Below are 24,543 nucleotides of genomic sequence, written 5' to 3'. Positions count from 1 at the left end.
GACCTACTGAGCCACCCAGATGCCCTTCTGTTGTGTTCTCTTAAAGTAAGGCATATTTAAACCAAAAAGAAGGTGCCAATTGGTATTAAGAATACCAATTGCAAGAATACCAAGTTGCAAATTTGTTTCTATCTCTGAGAATAGCTGTTCTTTAAAAAAAAGTTCTAACATTGTTTTATTAACTCATTCATTCAACAAACGTTTATTGAGCAGCTAATATATGTGTTGGGCTAGGCACTAGGTTAGGTAAAAGGGGTAATCATACTAATAGGTTAACACAATATGCCGGCTACTCTTCTTACTAAGTGATTTACATACATGAACCCATTTCATTCTCATACCGTCTCTGTCAGCTAGGTGTTGGATTTGCCCATGCCACAAATGAGGAAGCTGAATCAGAGAAGTCAGAGGGCTAAGAAAAAAGCCAACAGGGCAGCGTGGTTCCAGAGTCCATACTCTAACCTTGATGTCATACTACTAAACAAGATAAATAAGACAAGTTCTTGATTCTCTTGGACCTTAAAGAGAACATAACCTCGTAAGAGAGACCAAAAAATAAAAATTAACCAAAAAAAGACAAATCAGCTACTCATGCCAGTGTAAACACTGTGCACAGTAAGTGTGAACACAGTCTGTAAGAGCACAGAAGAGGTGTGATTAATTTTGCCTGGGGAGTGATTACTCAAGGCTTCATAAAAGAACTGGGCATTGAAGAATAGGGTGGCAATTTGCCAAGCAGACAAGAAGGAAATCTCACACAGAGGAACAGTGGCAACCAGGCACGTTAATGTCATAAAAGTGTAAGCCACACTCCGGGAACAGCCAACAGTTCATGTACCCAATGTGGGGTACATGAGCCATGTCTGAGATCGAGGCCCGTTCTTGATCATGAATGGCTTTTGAACTTTGAGGTTCTCACAATGAAGTTTAATCAAAAAGCCCTTTCTGGGGCACCTGGGTGGCTCAGTCGGTTGAGCGTCCGACTTCAGCTCAGGTCACGATCTCACGGTTCGTGAGTTCGAGCCCCGCGTCGGGCTCTGGACTGATGGCTCAGAGCCTGGAGCCTGCTTCCGATCCTGTGTCTTCCTCTCTCTCTGCCCCTCCCCCATTCATGCTCTGTCTCTCTCTGTCTCAAAAATAAATAAACATTAAAAAAAAAAAAAGCCCTTCCTGTATTTAGAGCCTAGGAGCACGAACATTTGACTGGACACCCGGCATCCTCCCTCCAAACCCTATGACACCATTAGGTAAGACTGGCTGAGGGACTATGGTTTAGGCAGGAAATTCTTACTTTCCATGAGGTCAAAACAATGGGGTCCAGACATCTCTGTTTGCTTTATCTTTTTCTTTAGCTTACAAAGGAGCTCCCATGTGACCACTGTTACTAGGTCACCCTGAAATTTCAAGCAGTGGAGAAAACAGGTGTATTTCCTACTCCTTTGGAATCTCTTACATTGGCTCTTGCCAAGAAAGGTAATGCACATCAGGGCTTCTTCCCTAGCTCACATTTACCATACCTGCTGGCATAATGGACAATGACCATTTATAGCTCCTGCCGTGATCTCAAAGCCTCTTCTGGTGTGAGGACAGTGAGCAAGACCCACAGGCCAAGAGCTTGATCTCAAAGCCAGAGGTGCCCCATTAGTGAGTGTGAGGGATAGAGAGCGAGTTTTGTGTGCACATATCAATATGGAGCTTATCAGGGATGGTCTCATCCCTTGAGTGATTTTTGGAAGAACTAAAGGCTTCAACTTAAAAATCTAATTGGAGTCCTTTTTACCAGCACAAGCCAGAAGTAGTCAAGTCTGCTTTGGACTTAGAACTACCGTGACACCTAGTATGTGTTGCTCCGAGAATTGGCACTGAATACCCCTCGCGTGTATCTCTGACCTAAGGAATTCTCCATCAGATCGCTTTCAGATTAATGACGGTAATCTTGAGCCAATTAGGAATTTCATACAAAAGTTGTCATAACTTTAATGAGAATAAGAATGATGCTTTACTCAGGCCTTTACACAATCAAATTGGGATGTGGCATGGAGGAGAAAACAGTATCTTGGACGGAAATCTGTATGAGAGAATCCTCTTCTTGAGCCCAAGGTCTCAGCCTCCGCATCCTCAACCCCAACCTGACCCACTGCTTTGCCAGCTCGATTATTTCCTCCGACTCAGGGAATGTCGCACGGACCTATCGGCCAGTTCTAGACTGGGCCCTTGTCTGGATTAAGCACAGAGATGGCAGTTGTGTGATTTAAATTTCAATTGAGGCTGAAGCCGCTCTCTGTTTGAAAAATAAGGGAGTGTTCACCACTTACTATTTTATGTGGTCCTTGTTGCTTCGCTTTAAAACCTCTCCGTTCCTTTTCCTCCCCCAGCCCCAACTCCCAACAGGCATTAATTAGGATCATACTCACATGTCTGTAAGGCATTCTGAGATCCTTGGCTAGAAGGCTCTGTGTAAAAGCAGAAAGTGTTTTTGCCTTATTGATTGTTCATTAACACGTGAAGCAATTGTCTGGAAATGGGAACACACAGAATATTTACCTTGTTTAGTTCTTTTCCTTTTATAGCGTGTTACAAGGATTACCAGTATTACAAATAGGAGGGCCAATAAAATCAGCGGGATCAACACCATTAATATAAACTCGTGCTGATCTGCATCCTCCTCAATGTAGGTAAAATTTGTATTTGTTATTAATGTTGCTGTGGTCACTGCAGCCAACGTCGTCTGAATGGTAGAGTCTCCATCGAGGCTTTCCACTTCCAGGGGCCTATCTGCTGACTGTTCCAGTTCCTCAACATACCCTGAGGGAACACACACAAAATTGAGATTGCCATGGAGACAAAGCTAGTATGTTATGTTTTCAATGATTTTTACATTTACCCTACATGCATCCAGTGGTAAACTTGATCTACTGCATTTGGTCATCCGGTTCATTGTGACAGAGTATTGATTTAACATAAATGGAGTTCAAGCTGGGAGTATATTGGACATGGAATCGGACGGAGCCCAGAGATAAACCTCCCACTGATACAGGCAGTTGGGCCTTAACCAGATACTTTGGACACACTTACGCAAAGGGCATTGAGAAGCTTCGTCATGTCAAGGGTGATATTCCAGAACATCTTCTAGAGGACACCATGCTATTTCCATAACATTTCTGGATAAATCCAAATTCGTGTTTCCTGGAAGTTAACTACTTGCCACACAGCACTCAGGTATAAAGCAATGCATGCTGTCCTAGTTTTTCATAAAAGGTTGCCTATCAGTGCAGAAGAATTCGTGGAAACTGGGGAGACTGATTAGACATCAGCCTCAGTCTCACATGCTGCAGAGAATGGAGACTCTGAGATTATCGGACACAAGTCTTCCTGAATTCTAAATAAAAACACAACATGTATTTCATCTGTAAAGGGAAATTCTCGAGGGGGAAGCTCCCTTAGAGACTAGGGAACCAATATTTAAATGTATTTAATGGAAAGCATCTTCCCCTAGAATAGAAAGAGCTTCCCCTATTAAGAAGCTATAAACAAGTGTATTCTCTTTGAATTTCAGATTGTGTTTAAAACCATCCTGGGGCTCATCACAGGACAGGGAAGGACTATTAGCCTGATGCTCATCTGAGAAATCTTTCCTCACCCGGCTATGTAGTGACCACAGTAAGGCAACCAAAGGTTTCCATGTTACTATGGCATAATGTTGCCTATCATTCAAATGGGGCCCACTGAGGGTAAGAGCATGAATTTAGGCTATAGAAAACTTATCAAGTAAGATGACTTATATGAACATTCTAAGTGAAAGGTGCTATGCAAACAGAAAAGTCAGCTGCTTTAAGCCATCCTCTGTTACTGTAGGTTAGGCCACCACCGCACTGAGTAACAGAGCCAATTCCACACCTTATCCATTTGCATGACTGAATGACCATGAATTCCTCTGATTTATTTTATTTAAAAATATGTGTGATCACAGTCTAATTTTTTGTTGGACTATGTACACGGACATTTCCGTATCCCCCAAGACCAGGGAATCCACCTGATAATCGCATTGGTAAATGCCCCCCCAAAAACATCAGAGTCAGTTACAAACTGCAGAGTATAAGTAGCTGGTGTTCCTCACATGTTTATGCCAAAAGCAGGAATTTATTTTTTATTATTTTTTTAAGTTTATTTACTTATTTTGAGAGGGACAGAGACAGTACAAGTCGGGGGGAGACAGAGAAAGAAAGGGAGACGGAGACAGAGAGGAAGAGGTAGAGAGAGAGAGACAGAGAGAGAGAGAGAGAGAGAGAGAGAGAGAATCCCAAGCAGGCTCTGTGTTATGAGCACAGAGCCTGATGTGAGGCTTGAACCCATGAAACTGTGAGATTATGACCTGAGCTGCAACCAAGGGTCAGATGTTTAACCAACTGAGCCACCCAGGAGCCCCCAAAAGGAGGATTTTAAAAAATATTTACTATGTATTGACCTCGGTCTGGGTTAAGTCTTTGAAATATTTACGTCTTTGAAATAAGGTAATAAGTTAATAATACTAACACATATGCTAAAAGCTTTGATGCATCATATATCACCCTAATCCAGGAAAAGATATTTGTCCAGTAGGACAATCTCCTCATTAAAGTCATCCAGCTCGCAGAATTATTGAGACCAAATAGCATCATTCACTGATGATCCAGCCAGTAACGACTAAACATATTTGGGGGGTTGGCAGGGGAGGGGCACACACACACTCAGGTGCAGTAGAAATACTGACCCCCCTATTCTCTGAGGCCAGTGCTTACAGACCTTCCTCGAATACCCAGACTTCTTTTTTATTTCTTTTGCTTACTTCTAGGCCTGCTGAGGCTGCCACCACTATTTCAGGCTAACCTTTATAGAGAATTTACTAAGCCAAATCCTGGGCTCTGCCTTTTACCCAGATTATCTCATTTTATCCTCACCATTTTTCAGATAGAAACTGGGCAAAGAGGTTACACAGCATGCCCATGGTCACAGAGCTATCGTGGAGGAGGATGTGAACCCAAGGTGGCCGATCATTGAAACTGAGCCTTGAAATTCACACGGTAAGACAGGAATCCAATGTTTACAAGACACGAGGTGGTGAACCAGAGAGGGAACCCCTGTTCTCGCCGATTCGCCTGGAAGGAAGCAGTTTCCTGGCACAAAGGGGAAGAGAGAGGGATGGGTCCCAGAAACCTGGGCTTTGTGGGGCTCCTTCTAAGCAATTCAGCCCAGATGCACAGCAGGACATGTTCAACACCTCTCCAAGGAAGGATTTGAGTCACCATTTGACCTGTGGCCCCAGAAGAAGAGAAAATAGGAAAGGAAATAAGGTGGCAGGAATAATGAGAGTGTTTAGATGATCAGGAATGAGAAAGAGAAATGGAAAGAAACACACCAGATGGTCCTGGGTCATGTACACTTATTTTTTAGCACAAGGGACAGTGCTGGTCACAGCTGGCCCCTAGTGACATTTTGGAGTGAAAGGGGGTGAAGTTTCTCTCCCCAACATCCCTCTCACATACACCCTAACATACGTTTTGCACATTAAACATCACTCTCTCAGAATCTCTAGCGGCTACTTAAATAAATGAGAATCAAGGGGTCTCTTTCCCTCTCTGTTTTATTTTTCTTTACCCTACAAGACTTCATCTCCAGATACTTCCATTACAATGTTCCTTACAGCCCTCCCCACCCCATCCAACACCACAACAGCCACAAATAATAAAGAACACTGGCTGGCATTTATCATATGCTTAGCATGTGCTAGGATCTAGGATAAACACACAACCTAATTTCCTCCCCCCAACAACTTCCTTGCTCACATTTTACAAATGGAGAAACTGAGTCCTGAATGTCTTGCCCTGGGGGACAACCCTGTCCTTTATACGTTCTGCGACATAGGGTTTTGTAGCTGCATTCCCTACAGCGTAGGTGCCAAATGATAGCGAAACTTCTAGTCATAGCTGGTCCCTTCATAGTAGTGAGAATTTGAAAAAATTATTTACCCTTGTGGCGTGATGTCCTAATGTGTACAACTAAGGGGGGACCCCCAACGCCCCATCTATTTCCACGTTGCTATGTTGCTTCTGGGGTATTTATTTTGTTTTTTTAATTAGAATTTTCTGAACTGGTACTAGACACATGATACTAAGCTCAGAAAGGAAGTTTCTCTACCACCACTTCCCCCACTCACTCAAGGTACCTCCCCAGCGGTAACCCACTCTGCTGCCTTCCAGAAAAACTCAATGCACGTGTAAGTATCATTTCCTGTTTTCTTTTTTCTTTCTTTTTTTTTTTAACACAAAGGGTGGCAAAATGTATATACTGCTCTGACCCTTGCTTTTCTCACTTAAAATTTGATCTTAAGGGGCACCTGGGTGGCTCAGTCAGTTAAGTATCTGACTCTTGGTTTCAGCTCAGGTCATGATCCCATGGTTTCATGAGTTCAAGCCAGGCGTCCTGCTGACAGTGCGGAGCCTGCTTGGGATTCTCTCTCTCTCCCTCTCTCTGCCTCTCCTCCACTTGCGCTGTGTCTGTGTCTCTCAAATATGAATAAATAAAAAAATTTTTTAAATTGATCTTAAGGGCATCCGGGTGGCTCAGTTGGTTGAGCACCTGACTCTTGGTCTCAGCTCAGGTTAGGATCTCATGGTTTGAGTTCCAGCCCCACACTGGGCTCTGCACTGACAGCACAGAGCCTGCTTGGGGTTCTCTCTCTCTCTGCCTCTTTCAAACTAAATAAATAAACTTAAAAAATGTGACCTTCAAGATTATTTCATGTCTATATACAGACAGTTGTCTTTCCCCCTATTATTTGGATGTATCATAACCTGTTTCTATTGACAGAGATTTAAGTTGTTTCTTTTGCATTTTCAATGATGTTACAATAAACACCCCTGCATCCTTTGGTTTGTACCCGTGCACATATGGTCTGTATTTTGTCTTAAGTGTGGTGAGAGCAGGAACAAGGGTGTTGGGTGCAGGGGGAGAGAGGACAGCACCAAATTGCTCTTGGTGGCCTTCTCCAAGATAGCTCCAGCCCGGGCCTCACACCATGAGGACCAGCAGAAACTAAGTCAGAAAAGTGCGGGGCGTGCAGGGTGTCTTTGATGGGAAAGGGGGAAAGTCGAAAAACGGTGGGGATTAGCCCCAGCAGCATTAGATGCCATCAAAAGGGGAGCTGGAAAACCAAGGTGAGCCATAGAATCAACTCAGGAACCAAGAGTGGCTCACCAAGGGAACAGAGGTGAGAGTGAGGTGAAAGGAGAGGCAGACAAAACCAAGGTGGGAACCGCAGAGGAGCCAGTGGTCACAAAAGCAGGCGGTGCAGAGGGCTACTCAGGGGACTGTTCCATAGAGCATTACGGAGGTTCCTTCTGCGGCCTGTGGGGTGACAGCAACTCTTTCCCCCGTGGACACGGCACCCCCTAAAGCTACTCTGCCTCCAACGTATCTATGGACCCCGGCCTTTTCTTTTTCCTTCTTTCTTTTTTTTTTAGAGACAGTGATTTTTTTTTAAGTTTATTTATTTATTTTGAGAGAGGGTGGCAGGAGGGGCAGAGAGAGAGAGAGAGGGAGAGAGAGAATCCCAAGGAGGCTCTGCTCTGTCAGTGCAGAGCCCCATGCGGAACTCAATCCCATGACCATGAGATCATGACCGGAGCCAAAGTCAGATGCTTAACAGACTGAGACACCCATGTGCCCTAAAGCCCAGCTTTTTCTGAGCAACACTTGCTAAGGCCCACAATAGTCAATGGTAACTTCCTGTAGGAACCACCTTACGCTTCTTGGGTAAAAGCAACATTTTACAACCTAAGGAGTCTAGTGCTCCTATGGGAGAACCCAGAACTCTCTATCAGGAAGTGAGCCCAGAACGTGTGTGGGGCAGAATGTGCAGGGCCGTGTCTTCTGTCGTGTGTGGACTTTGTGGACATCTCCATGGCATCGGGGCGGGCAGGATGTGGATTCAGAACGGCAGGGCCTGGGAAGGCCCCTCGCTGCTTCGACCCTCTCTTAAAAGCCAGGGAAGGAGGCCCTGTCCTACTTATCCCATAGTGTTCCTGTGAAGAGCAAAGGAAATCACAACCATGAAAATGCCAAGTAACCCACAGGGCACCACACACACGCGCCCGGTGTTGGTAGATTTGCTACTCGCTCAGTGCTCCGTTCTCGTTCCCCCATCTCTAGACTTACCGGTTTCTCGGCCGTCCCTCAGGGGACTAATCTGCCTGCTCTGACGTCTTCATCTTATTGCTATGTCTTCTCACCTAAGTCTGGACATATTTCAGGGTAAGTGATGTATGGCCTGAGGGTAAAACTGAAAATGCTACAGAAATAGAGAGGCTCAGGCATGACAGTGAACAGGGAGAGGCACGAGCCAGCGAAAAGCCACGCTGCAACACCTCACTTTGCTTTTAATCCTCCAATCCTAAAAGCACCAGATAATCAACCGCACAGTTACGGAGTCACTGACAAATGACTGCTGACGATGGCCATGCAAACACCTCTGGGACGCATATTCCACAAACCTGGCAAGGACCCTGGGGGGAATCTTTGTGCGTGGGAAACTGGGAGAAAAGCCTCCAGGTGAACCCGGGAAGCAAGAGCAGCTGAGTGGGCGTGTCGGCCCTTATCACTGCTCCAAACACCGTCACTAAGTGGAAATGACTCTGCTTCTCCGTGAAGCAAACTAGCTGACTTCTCTTTTCTGGAAAGTGGAACAAATATGCAACCACGCTCCAGTTTTTTTGTTTTTGTTTTTTTTTAAGTTAAAGATAAAAAGGCATTACATACCAGCTGAGAGAATGCCACACTGATGTTCCAACGTAAAATAAAACAATGTTGAGAGAATGGCATTAAACTCAGGATACCACGGAGTCTGTTGGGCCTCAATCAGAGGCCCCGTTCTTTCATTTGTTATGTAGACTCCATGCACGAATTGTGTCAACGATTTCATAATTCGATAACGAAACAAACGGAAACACAAGTCAGGTGTCAGGCATTCAAATTCTGCCCTGCTCTGTGGAGAAACGGGAGTATCTGAATTTCAAGATACTTAAGACACCAAACTCAAGAAGTCCGCCTGCTTCTCATTCACCTGGACCTCTGCGCACAGCAAAGAGCCAGTGTTGGATGAGATAAAACCAAACCAGGGGTTCTCAGCCTTGGCTGCACGTTAGAATCACCTGTGGACCTTCTAACGCTCCTGATGCCCAAACCTTTCCACCTCACTGTATCTGGGGTGAATGCAGGCCTCAGGATTTTTTTTTTTTTTTTTACAGTTCTCCAGGTGACTCCAGCATGCAGCCGGGATTGAGAACCACTGCTGAAGACCCTCCCCATTTCTGGTCTTGCCCTGGGCCACCCAGCACTCCCCACTGCTGTTCTCTGTGCTCCCCGTTGGCGAACTGGAGAAGAAAGAGGTCAGGCAGTGGGATACCAAAGTCTTGTCTAGCAGCTATCGACTCTGTCGCCAGAACAGAATAGCTTAACAGTCACCACTGAAGCCTTGAGCCCCCTTAAACCACATACTTTAGCTTCAGAATCACCTGGAGGTCCTGGGTCCTCATACTTTAGCTTCAGAATCACCTGGAGGGTTTCTCAAACACAGAATGCTGACCACCGCTCCCAGAATTTCTGCTTTAGTAGGTCTGGGATGGAGCTAAAACGTTTCATTTCTAACAAAATGCGGTTGCTGCTGGTCTGGAGGCCATGCTTTGAGAGCCATTGGTCTAAGTTGTGTTTAGTTATTAGTGACGCCTCTTGTCCACAACATTTCCCATGCACCCACATCAGCTGGTGGGTTTTAAGCTCTGTCCAAATCAGTGAGGGTATCTATAGCGGCTGTGCCTTGGCATGTTTTAAAAGCTCCCCGAGTGATTTCAGTAAGTATGCCAGGCTGAGAGTTACTGAGTTAAATTGTAATTCAACTGACTTTATTTTAATTTGTTGTTACTAAGCTTTAAAGGTGATTGGAGGGTTACTGGGTGGCTCAGTCGGTTAAGCGTCCGACTTCAGCTCAGGTCATGATCTCATGGCTCATGAGTTCAAGCCCTGCGTCGGGCTCTGTGCTGACAGCTCGGAGCCTGGAGCCTGCTTCGGATTCTGTTTCCGTTTCTCTCTTCCCCTCCCTCACTCACAATCTGTGTGTCTCTCTCTCAAAAATAAATATTAAAAAAAAAAAAAAAAAAGATGAGCGGAGACCCTATACAGAAAGAAGCCTCTGAGAGCAAAATTAATAGGTATAGGCACCCATCAGATGGTCTATCTCTTCGGTGCTGCTGTCTGTTTACAAATCAGTTGTTCAGCATCTGTGGAATCGGACTGCGATGGGCCAGGGAACAAATGGGAACCAATGACGTACCAGGCTCATCCGACTGCAACCTGTCTGTGGGAGGGTGATTGTGTTGGATGCAGGGAGACACCAGGGCCAAGTGGATGGACGATGCTCCTTGGTGTTGGGCCACTGGGATATCAGCCTGCATGGACCACAGGTGGGTTTCTGAAGTGTTCTGCCTTTCTCCCATTTGCTTGGATTCAAAATAGTACTAACCTATTGTTTATCATCTGAGAGTACTTCATTCAGGTACTTTTTTTTTTTTAATGGTTCTTTATTTTTGAGGGAGAGAGAGAGCGAGCAGGGGAGAGGGAGAGGGGTTGGGGGGGCAGAGGACCTGAAGAGAGCTCTGTGCTGACAGCAGAGAGAGAGCCCAATGAGGGGCTCGAACTCACAAACCGTGAGATCATGACCTGAGCCAAAGCCAGACGCTTAACCAAGTGAGCCCCCAGGCGCCCCCACATGCTTGTTTATTGTCTGATGCCTCCACAGTTTGGTGTCTTTTGTATCCCTAGCACCTGTAACCCTGTCTGCCATCAGGTAAAAGTTGTTTAGGAAATGTAAATAGGCCATGTTAGTCTGAGAGAAAATGCGGGGACATCTCTTACCTTTTTATCAAGAATATAATGTCCTCCTGCCTCTATCCACCCTCTTCCAGGAATACACACTGTACATTCTTAGTACAAAGAGAAACACGGATCTAAGGTGGTCTTCTTAAAAAGTTATCTAAATTTCAAAGAAAACACTGGAAAATGAGAGGAACTGTTGAATGCAAAGTTAAAAATACTGAATGATAAAATTTCATGTTCCTAGTTTTTGTTTTGTTTGGGTGGGGGGATTCTAGTGTTTCTCATGGTTTCCCACATGTAAAGGCTGGGTGACCTAATTCTCTCTGGGGACAGGACTAGGGAAATGGAGAGATTGTGGTTGTCACTGTAAGCTCTGCTGTACTATTTGACCATTTTGATTAAGTGGAAATACTCACCTAATGTATTTTCCTGACATATTTACCTGAAGAAGATATGGTCAGAGTTAACTATGGTTGAACAGATGCAAGACAATAGCGCTGAAGGGTGAGGGCGAGTTTTAACTATCAAAGGGCAGTTCAGAGGCACCGGGGTGGCTCAGTCGGTTGCCTGTCTGTCTTTGGCTCGATCGTGATCTTGCAGTTCATGGGTTCAAGCCCCACATCAGGTTCTGCACTGATAATGCAGAGCCTGCCTGGGATTTTCCCTCTCCCTCTCTCTCTGCCCCTCCCCCACTCATGCTTGCATGCTCTAAATAAACAAATAAACTGTAAAAAAAAAAAAAAGAAAGAAAAAAGTAAAGGCAGTTCACATACAGCAATGCCTGCATTTTGTACACCCTTTCTCATCAACCATATGCTGAAAGAAGGTTAACAAATGTTTCTTTGGCTTATTTTGAGGAGGGTCATCTGGTAAAATGCTTGCCCGCGGTGGTCTGCTCTGGGAATTTCCCCGCGAAGCTTGGTTGTATTTTTTACCTCGTTGCCTCCAGAAGCACACCTGCAGCTGCAGTTTATGATCAGATTTTATTTTTCTTTTTTTGTAATTTACTATCAGATTAAAACATGCCCACAAAGGGGGCCCACCATGCTCGGATGCTTTTTTTTGTTTGTTTGTTTGTTTTAAACTTTTTATTTTGGTGTCTTTTCAAAAGAAAGCTTGCTCATATTTAACCGGACTTGCCCAGACCCTGAGGCTGTCTCAGCTGGGAGTTACTCACCTGGGGAAGCTGCATTTCTGACCATCTGACTACCTTTTTGCACGCTGGAGACCTGTTCTGCCTTGTGGTACCTGGCAGTTTAAAGGAATGTATGTTATTTTCTTTAATGTTTATTTATTTTTGAGAGAGGGAGAGAAAACCACGGAGGAGGAACAGAGAGAGGAAGAGAGAGAGAGTCCCAAGCAGGTTCTGTGCTGACGGCACAGAACCTGATGCAGGGCTTGAGCTCACAAACCGTGAGATCATAACCTGAGCTGAAATGAAGAAACAAATGGGAAAAAAAACAAATGGAAACAAAAAGGATTTTCTTAAAATGATAGCTATTATCATTACTAATCTGAATATTTTCTACTCTCATTAGATTTCTATCTCTCTTTCGAATAGCCGGTTTCAAAATTACAATTCGAGAGAGTTAGTGGGAGTCAAATGTTCCTGACCATGCCCTTGTGCTCTCTCTGGCCTGCTATCAGCCCCCTCCGAGTAGGGAGGGGAGACAAGGCGGGCTCCTGCACAGTGCACACGGGCCCGCTGTCTGGGCGATGCACCCCTTGCTCAGATCAGCATGGGCTCAGTGTCGCCAGAGAGAGCACCTGAAAGACAGGGCCAAGCCCAAAAACAAATGGTAGATGTATGTTTGTGGACATATAGGAGACAAGGAGGACAGGAGCGAAGGGAAAGGAGATGTGGGCTAGTATCTCAGGGGCTGATGTGTCTTCACCAGGAGCAGCCTGAGAAAGGGGAGAGGGTGTAACCAGTATGAGGGAGCAGACAGCAAGAGATTGTTCTATTGTTTGACGGATTCTTACAGGAGGCCGAGGAAGGAGGCAATTTCCTCGGGTCTCTGAAGTGGTGTCTGAGTGGAACAAATCGTGGATGGGACTTTCTGAGTCCAGGTGTCTGAGGCTGGTGTCTGAGGCCGGCCTGCTTCTGGTCCTATTTTACCTTGAAAGGGATTCTATCCTGCCCCTCCCTCCTGGACAACCTAACAGGCCTCAAGCACTGAAAATTCAGTGTTGCTGCTTGAGCTCGGGATGCAATTCAGTTCCACTCTCTTGCCAGCCTCTTTTCTGCATTTGTTTTGTTTTGTTTTGAAATTTTTTAATGTTTATTTTCGAGAGAGACAGAACGTGAGTGGGGGAGGGCCAGACAGAGAGGGAGACACAGAATCTGAAGCAGTTTCCAGACTCTGAGCTGTCAGCACAGAGCCTGTCGCGGGGCTCAAACTCACAGTTCGTGAGTTCATGACCTGAGCCGAAACTGGCGTTCAACCGACTCAGCCACCGAGGCGCCCCTTCTGCATTTGTTAATATAATCCCACGATTTTTTTTTTCCTTCTAGTTTTTAATGTGATGGGTTGCATGAGTAGATTCTCTAAAGGTGATCCACTCTCGGATTCCTGGTTCTATGTAATCATTAGGGTGTTGTGTTTTGCTTTGTTGTCAGCATGGTTCCTTTACTTTTATTTGAATAACTGATCTAGGACTCAGCCTAATTTTTTTCTAATATTTATTAACTGGCTACGTAACCAAAGGTCTGTGGTTTTAGTGACAGACCAATGTAGGGATGGTCTTTGCTTGACAAAAGATAGTCATAGGGTTGCTAGATAAAGTACAGGACGCCCACTTGAATTTGAATATCAGATAAACAACAAATAATTTGTTTAGTACAAATGTGTCCCATGCAATATTTGTGTGGCCTATACTTACACTGAATTGCATGAGATGTACTTACACTAAAAAAAAAAAAAGTGTTTATTTGAAATTTACATTTAACTGAGTGTCCTATATTTTTATTTGCTAAATATAGTAGTCTTAATCATGAATAAATAAACAAGCATAATGTTCAGAAAAGAATAAATGTATTTTTAATTAAGAAATATTTTTGGGGCGCCTGGGTGGCACAGTCGGTTAAGCGTCTGACCTCAGCTCAGGTCACGATCTCGCAGTCCGTGAGTTCGAGCCCCGCATCAGGCTCTGGGCTGATGGCTCAGAGCCTGGAGCCTGTTTCCGATTCTGTGTCTCCCTCTCTCTCTGCCCCTCCTCCGTTCGTGCTCTGCCTCTCTCTGTCCCAAGAATAAATAAACGTTGAAAAAAAAAATTAAAAAAAAAAAAAAAAAGAAGAAATATTTTTGTCGGTGGAAGAAAAAAACCCAGATGCCAGGAAACCCTCCTAACTACTGGACTCTTATTTCTGAAAACCACAATGGGGTGGGGAAGTAGGAAATAATAAAAATGGTTTTAGTTCATGTACAGCAAAAAAAACATAGAAAAAAATTCAAATTCCTAAAACAGACTAGATTTATTGGTTTTATTTCAAGGTAAAGGAACCCAACACCACCAACTAGACTCTGCCCTGATAGGGAACTTTCCTTTCACCATATTTAATTAAGGAGGAAATGTTCTGTGCTGTCCTCGTCCCCCGAGGCAGATGTTTCTATTTATTTTATGTTACAGAAATTTTATTTCTTTTTTGAGTTTTCAAATCCTCTTTTACTGGCTTGAAATGTATTATCCATGGAACTTATATTCCTTTTGTTTTCCTTTCAAAAGCCTCCCCCAAAGGCTTGTAACTACCTGGTCTTTCTGCAAATCGTCAGGCTGCTCGATACCTATTTTCTGGGTCTAAACTCCATCCCTATTTTTTTTAAATGTTTTTATTTCTTTTTGAAAGAGAGACAGAAAGAGTGAGAGAGACAGGGCGTGAGCAGGGGAGGGGTAGAGAGAGGGAGACACGGAACCTGAAGCAGGTTCCAGGCTCTGAACTGTTCGCACAGAGCCCCACGCGAGGCTGGAACTCACGGACCATGAGATCATGACCTGAGCTGAAGTCGGATGCTCAACCGACTAAGCCACCCAGGCGCCCCCCCATCCCTATTTTGAGAGGAAGACAGATAAGAATACTTTCTCAATACTACTCAATAGATGTGGTTACATAGTATTCTCTCCAGGAAGGGAAGCAGTAATTGTTGCCTGTTTTGGTCTGAGAAGACAGAAGTAAACTACTTATACATGAAAAGATATGGGATAGTTAACATTTTGGAATAAAAAAAAAAAAAGTGGGGTAAGTAAAAAATCATATTTATCCAGGTATTACCATAGTTTCATTTTATTATTTAAATGATTATGACTTTGTCATGAATATATGTAAATCTTGGATAAATTTTATGTCATTCATTCCCCAGTCAGTCAGTCAGTAGTGTGCCTATTATGTACCAGGCACTATTCTAGGTCCTGGGATATAAAGGTGAATGAGACCAGGTCTATGCTTCCCAGGGAAGACACTGGTAAGTAGGGACAATGGCACATAAGTCAATACCTATAATACAGTTTAACAAAAGCCATGATTGTATACAGAATACCATGAGACTATGGGAGAGGAAGGTATTTGTTCATCTGGGGGTGGAAGATTCAGGAAATCTTCACAGAGGAGAAGGTCATTAAATTGAATCTCAGGAGTTTATCAGGCAAAGGTGTCAGGGAAAGGCATCACAGTTGACGCACACGGGAAGGCTCAGTGACCCAACAGTGTTGGCACATTCAAGCAGTTGCACCATCAGGCGTGTGGTGGGGAGTGTCAAGGGTTAAGCAAGAAAGGAACTCAGGACAACTCATAAGGGGCCTTGTAATAATGGCAAGGGATTTGGAATCCAGTCAAAGGAAATGAAACCTCACTGAAGGGGTAGATACAGGAAGAAATGATCGCTTTTTATTATAGAGCTCTTGCTCTAGAGGCCATGTGAAATAGGGTGGAAGAGGAGACTAAACACAAGAGACAGGTTAAGAAGTTAATGAACTAGAATAGGCGAGAGCTAACAAGGGCTTAAACTAGCAGGGAGCTGAGAGGGAGTTCCGTTCTGGACATGCTGAGCCTAAGGCCCATGTGACATTGTCCAAGAAAAACTGAGGACGAGAATGCAGGTGTAAAGCTGGGCAGATAGGCCTAGTGGGAGGTTGTTTTGTTTTGTTTTGTTTTGTTTTGTTTTGAATCATCAGCCAAGAAGTAAGGCGAAAGCCATGAACATGGATACCATGGCCCAGGAATGATATAAGGAATAAGAAATAAAAGATAGACATGCTATGAAATGAGCAGGTGGAAGAGAAAGACTCCTAAACAAAAACTGGAAAGGAGCATTCAATGTGCTAGGAGATCGAGGAGAAAAAGGCATTGCAAAACCCAAGGAAGAGGAGAATTTCAATCATTGGTTAATTATGTTAAGTGATACGGAGGAAAACGTGCAATAGGGACAGAAATGGGTCCCTTGGGGTTAGCTCTTAGAAGACACTGATGACCCAGGTAGAGCATTCGGAATGCTGTCTTTGACACAGCAGCCAGATTGCAGTGGGTCCAGACGAAGGTGTGTTGACTTCTTTCGAAGAGACTGGGAATTATGGAAAGGGACGATGGCAGAAAGCTCAAGAAAAACTCAGAGGCACTCTCATTATTTTTCATTATAAAAGTATACCTACCTGAAAGAATAGAGAATACTGTAACAGATAACTGGGTGCCCACCACTAATTATCTCACAATTTTCTATATCGACTAGAGGACCGATTGGCAGACTTTTCCTTAAAGAGCAGAGAATGAATGCTTTAGATCTTGTGGCCCACAAAGCAAAATACAGGCTATTGTATAAGTTTTTGTTTAACCATTTAAATATATGAAAACCATTCCTAGCTTACGGGTCAGAAAAAAACGGGATGCTTGCTGAGTTTGGCCCGTGGGTTTTCATTTGCTGACCCCAGGACTACCATGTTTTTCTGAAAGAAACACAACATCATAGATACAGTTGAAGCCCTCCTTGTACTCCTCCCTGATCTCATTCCCCTCCCTCCCTTTCCAACGGTAATTGCTTCCCTAAAGTTAACGTGTACCAGTCCCAACTTTTAAAATATGCCTATGTCCCTCAGCAATATAAGCATAATTCGGAGTGTTTTTATGTACTTATTTACTTTTGTGGGAGAAAGCATGCATGGGCACGCATGTGTGTGCAGGGGAAGGGCAGAGGGAGAGAATCTTAAGCAGGCTCCAAGCCCAGCGCGAAGCCTCGTGCAGGGCTTGATCCTACGACCGCGAGATCATGACCTGAGCCGAAATCAGGAGTCGAATGCTCAGCTGACTGAGCCACCCAGGCGCCCTTGGAGTGTTTTTAAAACTTTAAGCCAATGTAATCATTCTGTGCAAAATAATCTTCAATTGGATTTTTTTGGCTAACGTTACAGTTGAGATTAATTCATTTTCATACATTTGGCTTTACTTCATTAATGTTACCAGCTATATGACACCTCATTTTGGGACTATATTAAGTTTCACATATTCTTCTGTTCATGAACGCTTAAGTGGTTTCTATTTTCTCCATCTTTACAAACAGTGCTACGGTCAGCGTTCTTGGCCATGACGTTTTGCCACACATTTGTCTTTGAGCTGGTATATATACCTGAGATTAAATTGTTGAGGTTGTAGGCTACAAACATTTTTAGCTGACTAAATATTTCCAAATTGTCCTCCAGACTGGTTGCGTAGAAAAATTTCCTTTTCCAGTATTTTGGTATGGTTGGTAACCTGAAAAATTTTCCCAATATGCCACACCTAGAAATACTGAATGAAATATGAGAAGCAACTTTTTAAATGTACAAAGAAACCTCAAAAAAGCAAGGAAATCCCCAGGGTCCAGAAAATAGTTCAAAAAACAAAAAAGAAAAGGAAAGGGAAAAAGAAAAAGATGATATAGGAAATTTCAATTTGGAGACGAATATGGGGACCTATGGGGATTTCCTAGAACAAAGGTTTGGGGCCATAGGGATATGAGAGGTTATATAATTCTTTCAGGGGACTTCTGTCCGTCTCTTGGCTCAAAACTTAAGGCTGGGGTGCCTAGGCGCCTGTGTTAAGCATCTCACTCTTGGTTTCGGCTCAGGTCATAATCTTAACCGTTTGTGAGATCAAGCCCTGCGTCAGGCTCTATGCTGACATCACAGAGCCTGTTTGGCCTTCTCTGCCTCTCTCACATTCTCTCTCTCTCTCTCTCCTCTCCCAAAATAAATAAACTTAAAAAAAAAAAAAAGTTAAAGCTGAAACACCAGGCCATGGTTTTAAAAAAAGGATGGGGCGCCTAGGTGGCTCAGTTAGTTAAGTGACTGACTCTTGAGTCGGGCTCAGGTCAGGATCTCATGGTTCATGTGTTTGAGCCCCACATCAGGCTCTGCGCTGACAGTGAGGAGCCTGCTTGGGATTCTCTCTCTCTCCTCTCTCTCTCTCTCTCTCTGTCCCTCCCCCACTTTCATGCTCTCTTTATCTCTTTCAAAATTAAATAAACTTAAGGAAAAGGAAAGAAGGGAAGGAGCAGTGATTAGCACAAAGTTTTAAGTCAAAGACCAGTGTTCCACAGCCAGGCTGACCTCACCCTCATCCTGACACTGTGGACCTGGCCCCTCTTCCGATTTCAATTTGATTTTGTCTACTTCTTTCTCGTTGGCAATAGCTTTGGCATCTTTGGTCATCTGTTTCTGGCGTCAAATTGCCTCCACAGCAGACTCTGGTTTGTTGGCCGGCGCCTTTAATGATGTTTGGGCACCTCCTCTTGTAACTCTTGGAGTCTGACCCCTGAGGCCTGCTCAGCCTCCCCCTCTCCACGCCAATGCTGGGGGGTAAGCCTGAGGTCTAACCTCTGACTCTCCAAGCCTAGCACATCCCTGCCTCCATTTCTTCCAAACACTATTCTGTGGTGACAGGACTAGGTTGTATTGGTAAAGTATTTACAATACGTTGGTGATGGAATAAAAAAAAAAGTTGGATTTCTGTTAAGTGGGTGAGTCTTCCTCTGTGTGCCAGACTGTATCCTCAGTGCCCCCAAGATTTCTCTTTTTTTTTTTTAGTTTTTTTTTTTAATGTTTATTTGTTTTTGACACAGAGAGAGAGACAGGGCATGAGCAGGGGAGGGGCACAGAGAGAGGGAGACGCAGAATCGGAAGCAGGCTCCGAGCTGTCAGCGCAGAGCCCAACGTGGGGCTCGAACTTACAAACTGCGAGATCATGACCTGAGCCCAAGTCAGACGCTCAAGTGACTGAGCCACCCAGGTGCCTCGTGCCCCCAGGATTTCCATCATGAATGGGAATCAACTGAGATGAACAACAGGCTTAGGTCTGTATAAACTTCAGATAAAACTATTAGGTAATACTATGTTTAAAACAAAGACATAGAAGGAATAAATAACACAAGAAAAAATAAAAGCAGGGGCGCCTGGGTGGCTCAGTCAGTTAAGGGTCCGACTTCAGCTCAGGTCACGATCTCACAGTTTGTGAGTTCGAGCCCTGAGTCGGGCTCTGTGCTGCCAGCTCAGAGCCTGGAGCCTGCTGCAGATTCTGTGTCTCCCTCTCTGCCTCTCCCCCACTCATGCTCTGTCTCTCTCTCCCTCAAAAATCAATAAACCTTAACAAATTTTTTTTAAGGAAAAATAAAAGCAAGACATATTTTTTTCTGGACACGAAAAAATTTTTTCTAGAATAAAAAATATAACTGAAATTAAAAGCCCAATGAATGGGTTAAGCAGCAGGATGGACTGGGTGATTGCACTAACCCTCCCACCGGTGGTGCAGAGTTCCTGTTTCTCCACATCTTTGCCAACATTTGAGGATGGTGCAAACTATACACAGGTAGGCAAATTGCAGGTTGTATTGTTTCTTTGCAGAATTGGGCCCATCCCCGCCAAAATCCAGCCCTCTTCTGGTTTCTTAGATCAGGCTTTTGGACACAAAGGGACTTTAAGCCTCAATCAATCCCTTTCTGCCTGGTTTTTTTTTTTTTTGTTTTTTTTTTTTTTTTTTTTTTTTTTGGTCCCTGAAGGCTGCTTGGTCCTTGGGGTCAGTTCTCAGTAGCGCTCTCCCACAGCGACTGACCCTGGTTCCCACACCTCGAAGCCGCTTACCCAATGACTTCATCATTCCACTTTTCCGGCTTCTGGTCTTAACTATGCTAATCCCCTGATTCTCTGTTGCTCACTCTGCACCTTACAGCCTTTCCTTCCCCCTCTAAAGGCCAAAGTTCAACCCAACTCCCTCCATCCCTTTTCCTGTAGACCAGTCTCCGACCCAACCAGATACAGCTCCTTTATTAATATGCAGTAACGTTAGACTCCAACTAAGAATGCATCTACAGTTAGAAGGATACCAGAGATATATTTTTCTAAACCTGAAACTAGCCACATATCCTGGCAGAACCTAAAAATCCAGAGGTATCACAACATATGTTAGAGCATGGATTCCTGAGACTGAATCTTACCTTACTATTTAACTGTGACCTAAGGCAAGTCACTTACCCTCTCAGTGACTCCATTTTCTCATACGTAAAAGAGGGACATATGTTTAAGGTTGTTAGGAAAATCAAATGAGTTAGTATAAATAATTTAGAACAGCGCCTGGCATACAATGAATACTATATGTGTTTGCTATCATCATTATTGCCACTTGAAATTGGAACTGTCCCAGGCAATAGCAGATGCCAGTCACATTCGTTGAAATGAGATCCGTGTGAGAAGTGCAACTCCATTTATGTAACTAGTATTTTATTTAATTCTTTCTTCCCAAGGTTTAACTAATGCTCTCCTGAAACAGCATAGAAAATCTCCCAGTCGTCCGTGTCAAACCCAGTGTTTAACCCTATAAAACAGTTACAGCCTCCTTTTTCTCTGTGTCGTGCCCTTAGCCCTCCTTTCTACAAACCATTATGCCCAAAGCAGATAATAAATCCCATGTTTTTGGTGTCTGGGAAGTTGTTTTGGGCTTTCTGATACTGTCAAGCTGACATGGACAGGGCACAGGGCAAGAAACCAGGTGGAAATGACTCCCTCACTCATTGGACACAATGTTGCCTTGACATTGAGTCTGCATTTTCTTAGCATCCAACCCTGGCCAAGATACTTAAATCCACAACTTTTCTTCTACAAGGCTCATCTGTTTGGTCAAAATCCCAGAAAAGCTGTTTTCTCATTTCTCTCCTGGTGATTTCTAAGCAGATTATTTCACTTGGGATAATAAGTCTGCATCAGGCTCTCTCTATAGAGAGAAAAGACACTGACTCAGAGGTATTGACACAGGTCCAGGTAACTGCAGGTATGAGATTATGTTGCCTGTTTGTGGTTGGCTTGATTTGAGCTGTATCCTGGAATATGTTTGCAAGGAAGAGAGTCAGGCTGTTCAGTAGATTGGATTCTACTACCAAACATCTCCAAGATACTTTTTGAAGAATCCAAGGAAATACAAGTGTGACGCCTATAAATCAACTCACATCCTGAAGTCTTAGGCCCCATGGGCTCACAATGATATGCATTCGTTAATTTAAAAATATATAATCAGTCTTTGTAAGAGACTTCCCCTTGACTTCGATTATACAGCTTTTTGCAGGTGGGCATTTTTGCATTTTCTGACTTTGGAAATCCAGACAGGGCCCAGTAAGTGTCTTGGATGATTATCCAGATAAACCCTGCACTTGGCTGAAATGCAGCTTTTCACCCTGACTTCCCTGACATTCTAACGATACTTGTTTTCAGGAGCTCATCAGCTTTTAGTGATCAGCCTCAGATCCATTATATGGCTCGAACAGGGTTCGAGGAAGGCAAAGATGAGCTACAGAGGATTTTCCCTGGAGGAGCTCACAGGCCGGTGGGAGATACGGACATATACACAATTAGGATTTAATGTGATTAGCTATGTTTATAGAAGTTTAGTTTTATGTGGGCATAATACAGGTAAAGGCAGAACGCCAGGCAAGGGGCAGTGAAAGGAGACATCAAGGAAGCATTAACTCTCAGTCTGGGTCTTTAGGAGTTCATTAAGTAGAAAAAAGAGAACTTGTCTTTCACTTTTAGCATGAGCCACACAGGCCTGGGGCACATGCTCCATTCGGTGTGACTGTGGCTGGGCAGTGGGAGGGCACGTGGGAGGAGATGCCATGGAAAGGAAGTTGAAGTGAGAGTCTAAGGGGCATCAATGAGGAGCAACCAAAGGTCTTCATGTGGAAGAGCCACTGATCAGATGTGGGTTTTAGAAAGAAAACTTTTACTGGGTCTTCAGATGATCCTTTTGTGTCTCCCACATGGCAGATGCTTGGACTCAGAAATGTCAAGAAAATACTCAGGCAAGCTTAAATATTACTCTCAGCACGTCTTTGAGGCACGGGTGGTACCTCTAAGACTCACAACAGGTGGCAGTGGGATGGCTGGGCTCTGCCTCCTGGGGTGTGAAGGGACGCCCCGCGGGGACAGGAGTCTGGCCCAGAGGGCTCTCCACCCGGGGAAGAGGAGAGAACAGGGGAGCCTCAGTCAGAAGAGCTGCGGGGCAACGGAGCTTGGCCTTCCGACCTCCCCTGTGCCACCAAATGCAACTTGAGCTGTGTCACCTTGGTGCTCGCTCCCAGCCCCCAAACCGTGCCTAAGATAACACATTGTCTCCCCCACCCCCACACTCCCCCGGCTCATCTTAAACACTACCTCCCATTTTAACCAAACATCTTTCTGGTTGGAATGGTTTGCCTTTCACTTTTCATTTGCCACCTCGGATGCCTGGCAAGACCACATGGAGAGCACCCAGGGCAAGCGAAATTGGTGGGATGGTGTGGTGGGGTGTTGACTGTGAATCTCCAGGAAATTGCCACATCTGCTAGGTCAGGGCCTGATGCTCACCACCACCCCCATCCTATTTAAAGAATTGTAGCTTGAGAACTTCCTTTTGCTTGAAATACTGCTGTACGCTAGAAGCAGGTAGTATCCCTTGACATAAACTATTGGCAATGAGTTTATTTACCCGAGGGCAAGTCAACAAAACTGTAAGAGGCAATTGAGGCTGATCGTGCTTTTGTTGTAGCAACTGTTAAGGGTATAAACCAATTGCTGCTCTTAGCTCAAAATACTGAGATTTAACATTTTGTCTTTTCCGATACCTTTGATTGGCTACAATCACATCACTTTTCAAAATAAAGTTTCATGGTACGCCTGGATGGCTCAGTCGGTTAAGCGTCCGACTTCGGCACAGGTCGTGATCTCACGGTTCATGAGTTTGAGCCCCACATGGGGCTCTGTGCTGACAGCTCAGAGCCTGGAGCCTGCTTCGGATTCTGTGTCTCCCTCTCTCTCTGCCCTTCCCCCCCTCATGCTCTGCCTCTCTCTCTCTCTCTCTCTCTCTCTCTCTCACACACACACACACACACACACACTCTGATTTTAAAAAGATTTAATCTAAAGATTTAAAGAGATTAAATTAAAAAAAAAAACAACAAAGTTTCAGTAGTAACAATCAATGCGAAGAAAATATCCCCCAACGTAACAAGATCAAAGAAAAACAGATGAAAGACTTCTCTTGATAAGTTGGAATGGATGCCTGGTAACTCGTCAGATAATTTTGTTTACTTTTTTTTTTTTTTTTTTTTAACTTACTGTTTTTCTTTGGTATAATTTCTAGCCGTATATTTCCATACCCAAGTTTTTCACAAGAGGTTTTAGGACTAGCAGATTTCTCAGCCCACCTTATTAAAAGTAAATTCATTATTTCTCTGTTTCAGCTGACCGAAATGTTCTTTTGCACGAACTGCCAAAAAGTTTATGGTTTTCTTAATATGCCCGTTAGAGCTGGTAAATTACAGGGACCCCACGTGAGTGAACTGGGGCAGGATTGGCCAGCTGCGGGAAAAGCCAGCCAAGCCGCCCCCAACTCCACCCCCCCAAACTACAATTCTGATTTTCTCTCCTTCTTTCACAGAAAGGACTAGATTTTCTGGGTGTTCCCCCTCCGCGGCAGAGTTCTGTAGCCCGGGGCACTAAACAAGCCTCGTAATCCTCCTTTCCCGGGGTGGAAAGCCGGGAGGTAGCTTACCCAGAGCCTGGCTGGTGGGAAGGAGCGCGATCACCAGGGCAAAGACGAGGGCAGCCCCGGAAGCCTTCCTGTCAGCTCGCCCCGGCATGATGCTGTGCTGGGCTGCGCTGGGCTTCAGCCTCCCTGAAACCTGAACATTTCCTGTTTCCTGCTTGTTTGGGTTGGTGCTGACTTGAAGGAGAGGTGTTTGCCTGTTTTTTAGGAAGTGATGTAATTCTGCAGGAGCCTGTCAGACCAGCAAGGATTGCAAAAGAGAAGTTGCTCTGCAAGCACTGATTCAGTCAGTAACACCTCTCAAGCCCTTTTCAGTCCCGGCCCTGCCACGGGCCCCCATCTTTTGTAATTGTCTTTTAGAGAACAGTGTCGATTGCTCAGATGGCTTTTGGGATCTGGGACTGAGGGTCCCGGACCACAAGCATTCTCCATTTGTGATTTTACTCAATCCCCAGGTGAGAATCTGGGGCTGCCCAGAGTTTAGAGCGGCAGTATTCAGTAGAACTTTCTGAGATGCTGGAAATGTCCCAAATCTGCACTGTCCAGTGCAGTAGCCATTAGCTACATAGGCTATTGGGCACTTGAGATGAGACCAGTGCAAAATGAAT

At 44.4% G+C, this 24,543-nt stretch overlaps 1 protein-coding gene across 7 annotated transcripts in view; it reads right to left on the bottom strand.

Moving 5' to 3' along the window:
- Positions 1–24,102, bottom strand: part of TMEM154 (transmembrane protein 154) — a 51,575-nt gene extending 27,473 nt beyond the window's left edge. For all 7 annotated transcript variants that reach the window (XR_007151487.1, XR_007151488.1, XM_047855401.1 and 4 more), the window contains exons 1-3: positions 23,942–24,102; positions 2,545–2,805; positions 2,415–2,453 (exon numbers count right to left, since the gene is read on the bottom strand). Coding sequence is in view for 5 of the 7 variants with exons in the window: in XM_047855401.1 (XP_047711357.1) it covers positions 2,415–2,453; positions 2,545–2,805; positions 23,942–24,029 (388 nt within the window). In the remaining 2 variants the exon portion in view is untranslated. The remainder of the gene's footprint in view (positions 1–2,414; positions 2,454–2,544; positions 2,806–23,941) is intronic.
- Positions 24,103–24,543: the final 441 nt, after the last annotated feature.

This window comes from Prionailurus viverrinus, chromosome B1 (assembly GCF_022837055.1).
Source record: "Prionailurus viverrinus isolate Anna chromosome B1, UM_Priviv_1.0, whole genome shotgun sequence".
NCBI classification, from domain to species: domain Eukaryota; kingdom Metazoa; phylum Chordata; class Mammalia; order Carnivora; family Felidae; genus Prionailurus; species Prionailurus viverrinus.
The sequence above is the reverse complement of the archived record's forward strand: the minus strand, read 5'-3'. Positions and strand labels throughout refer to the sequence as shown.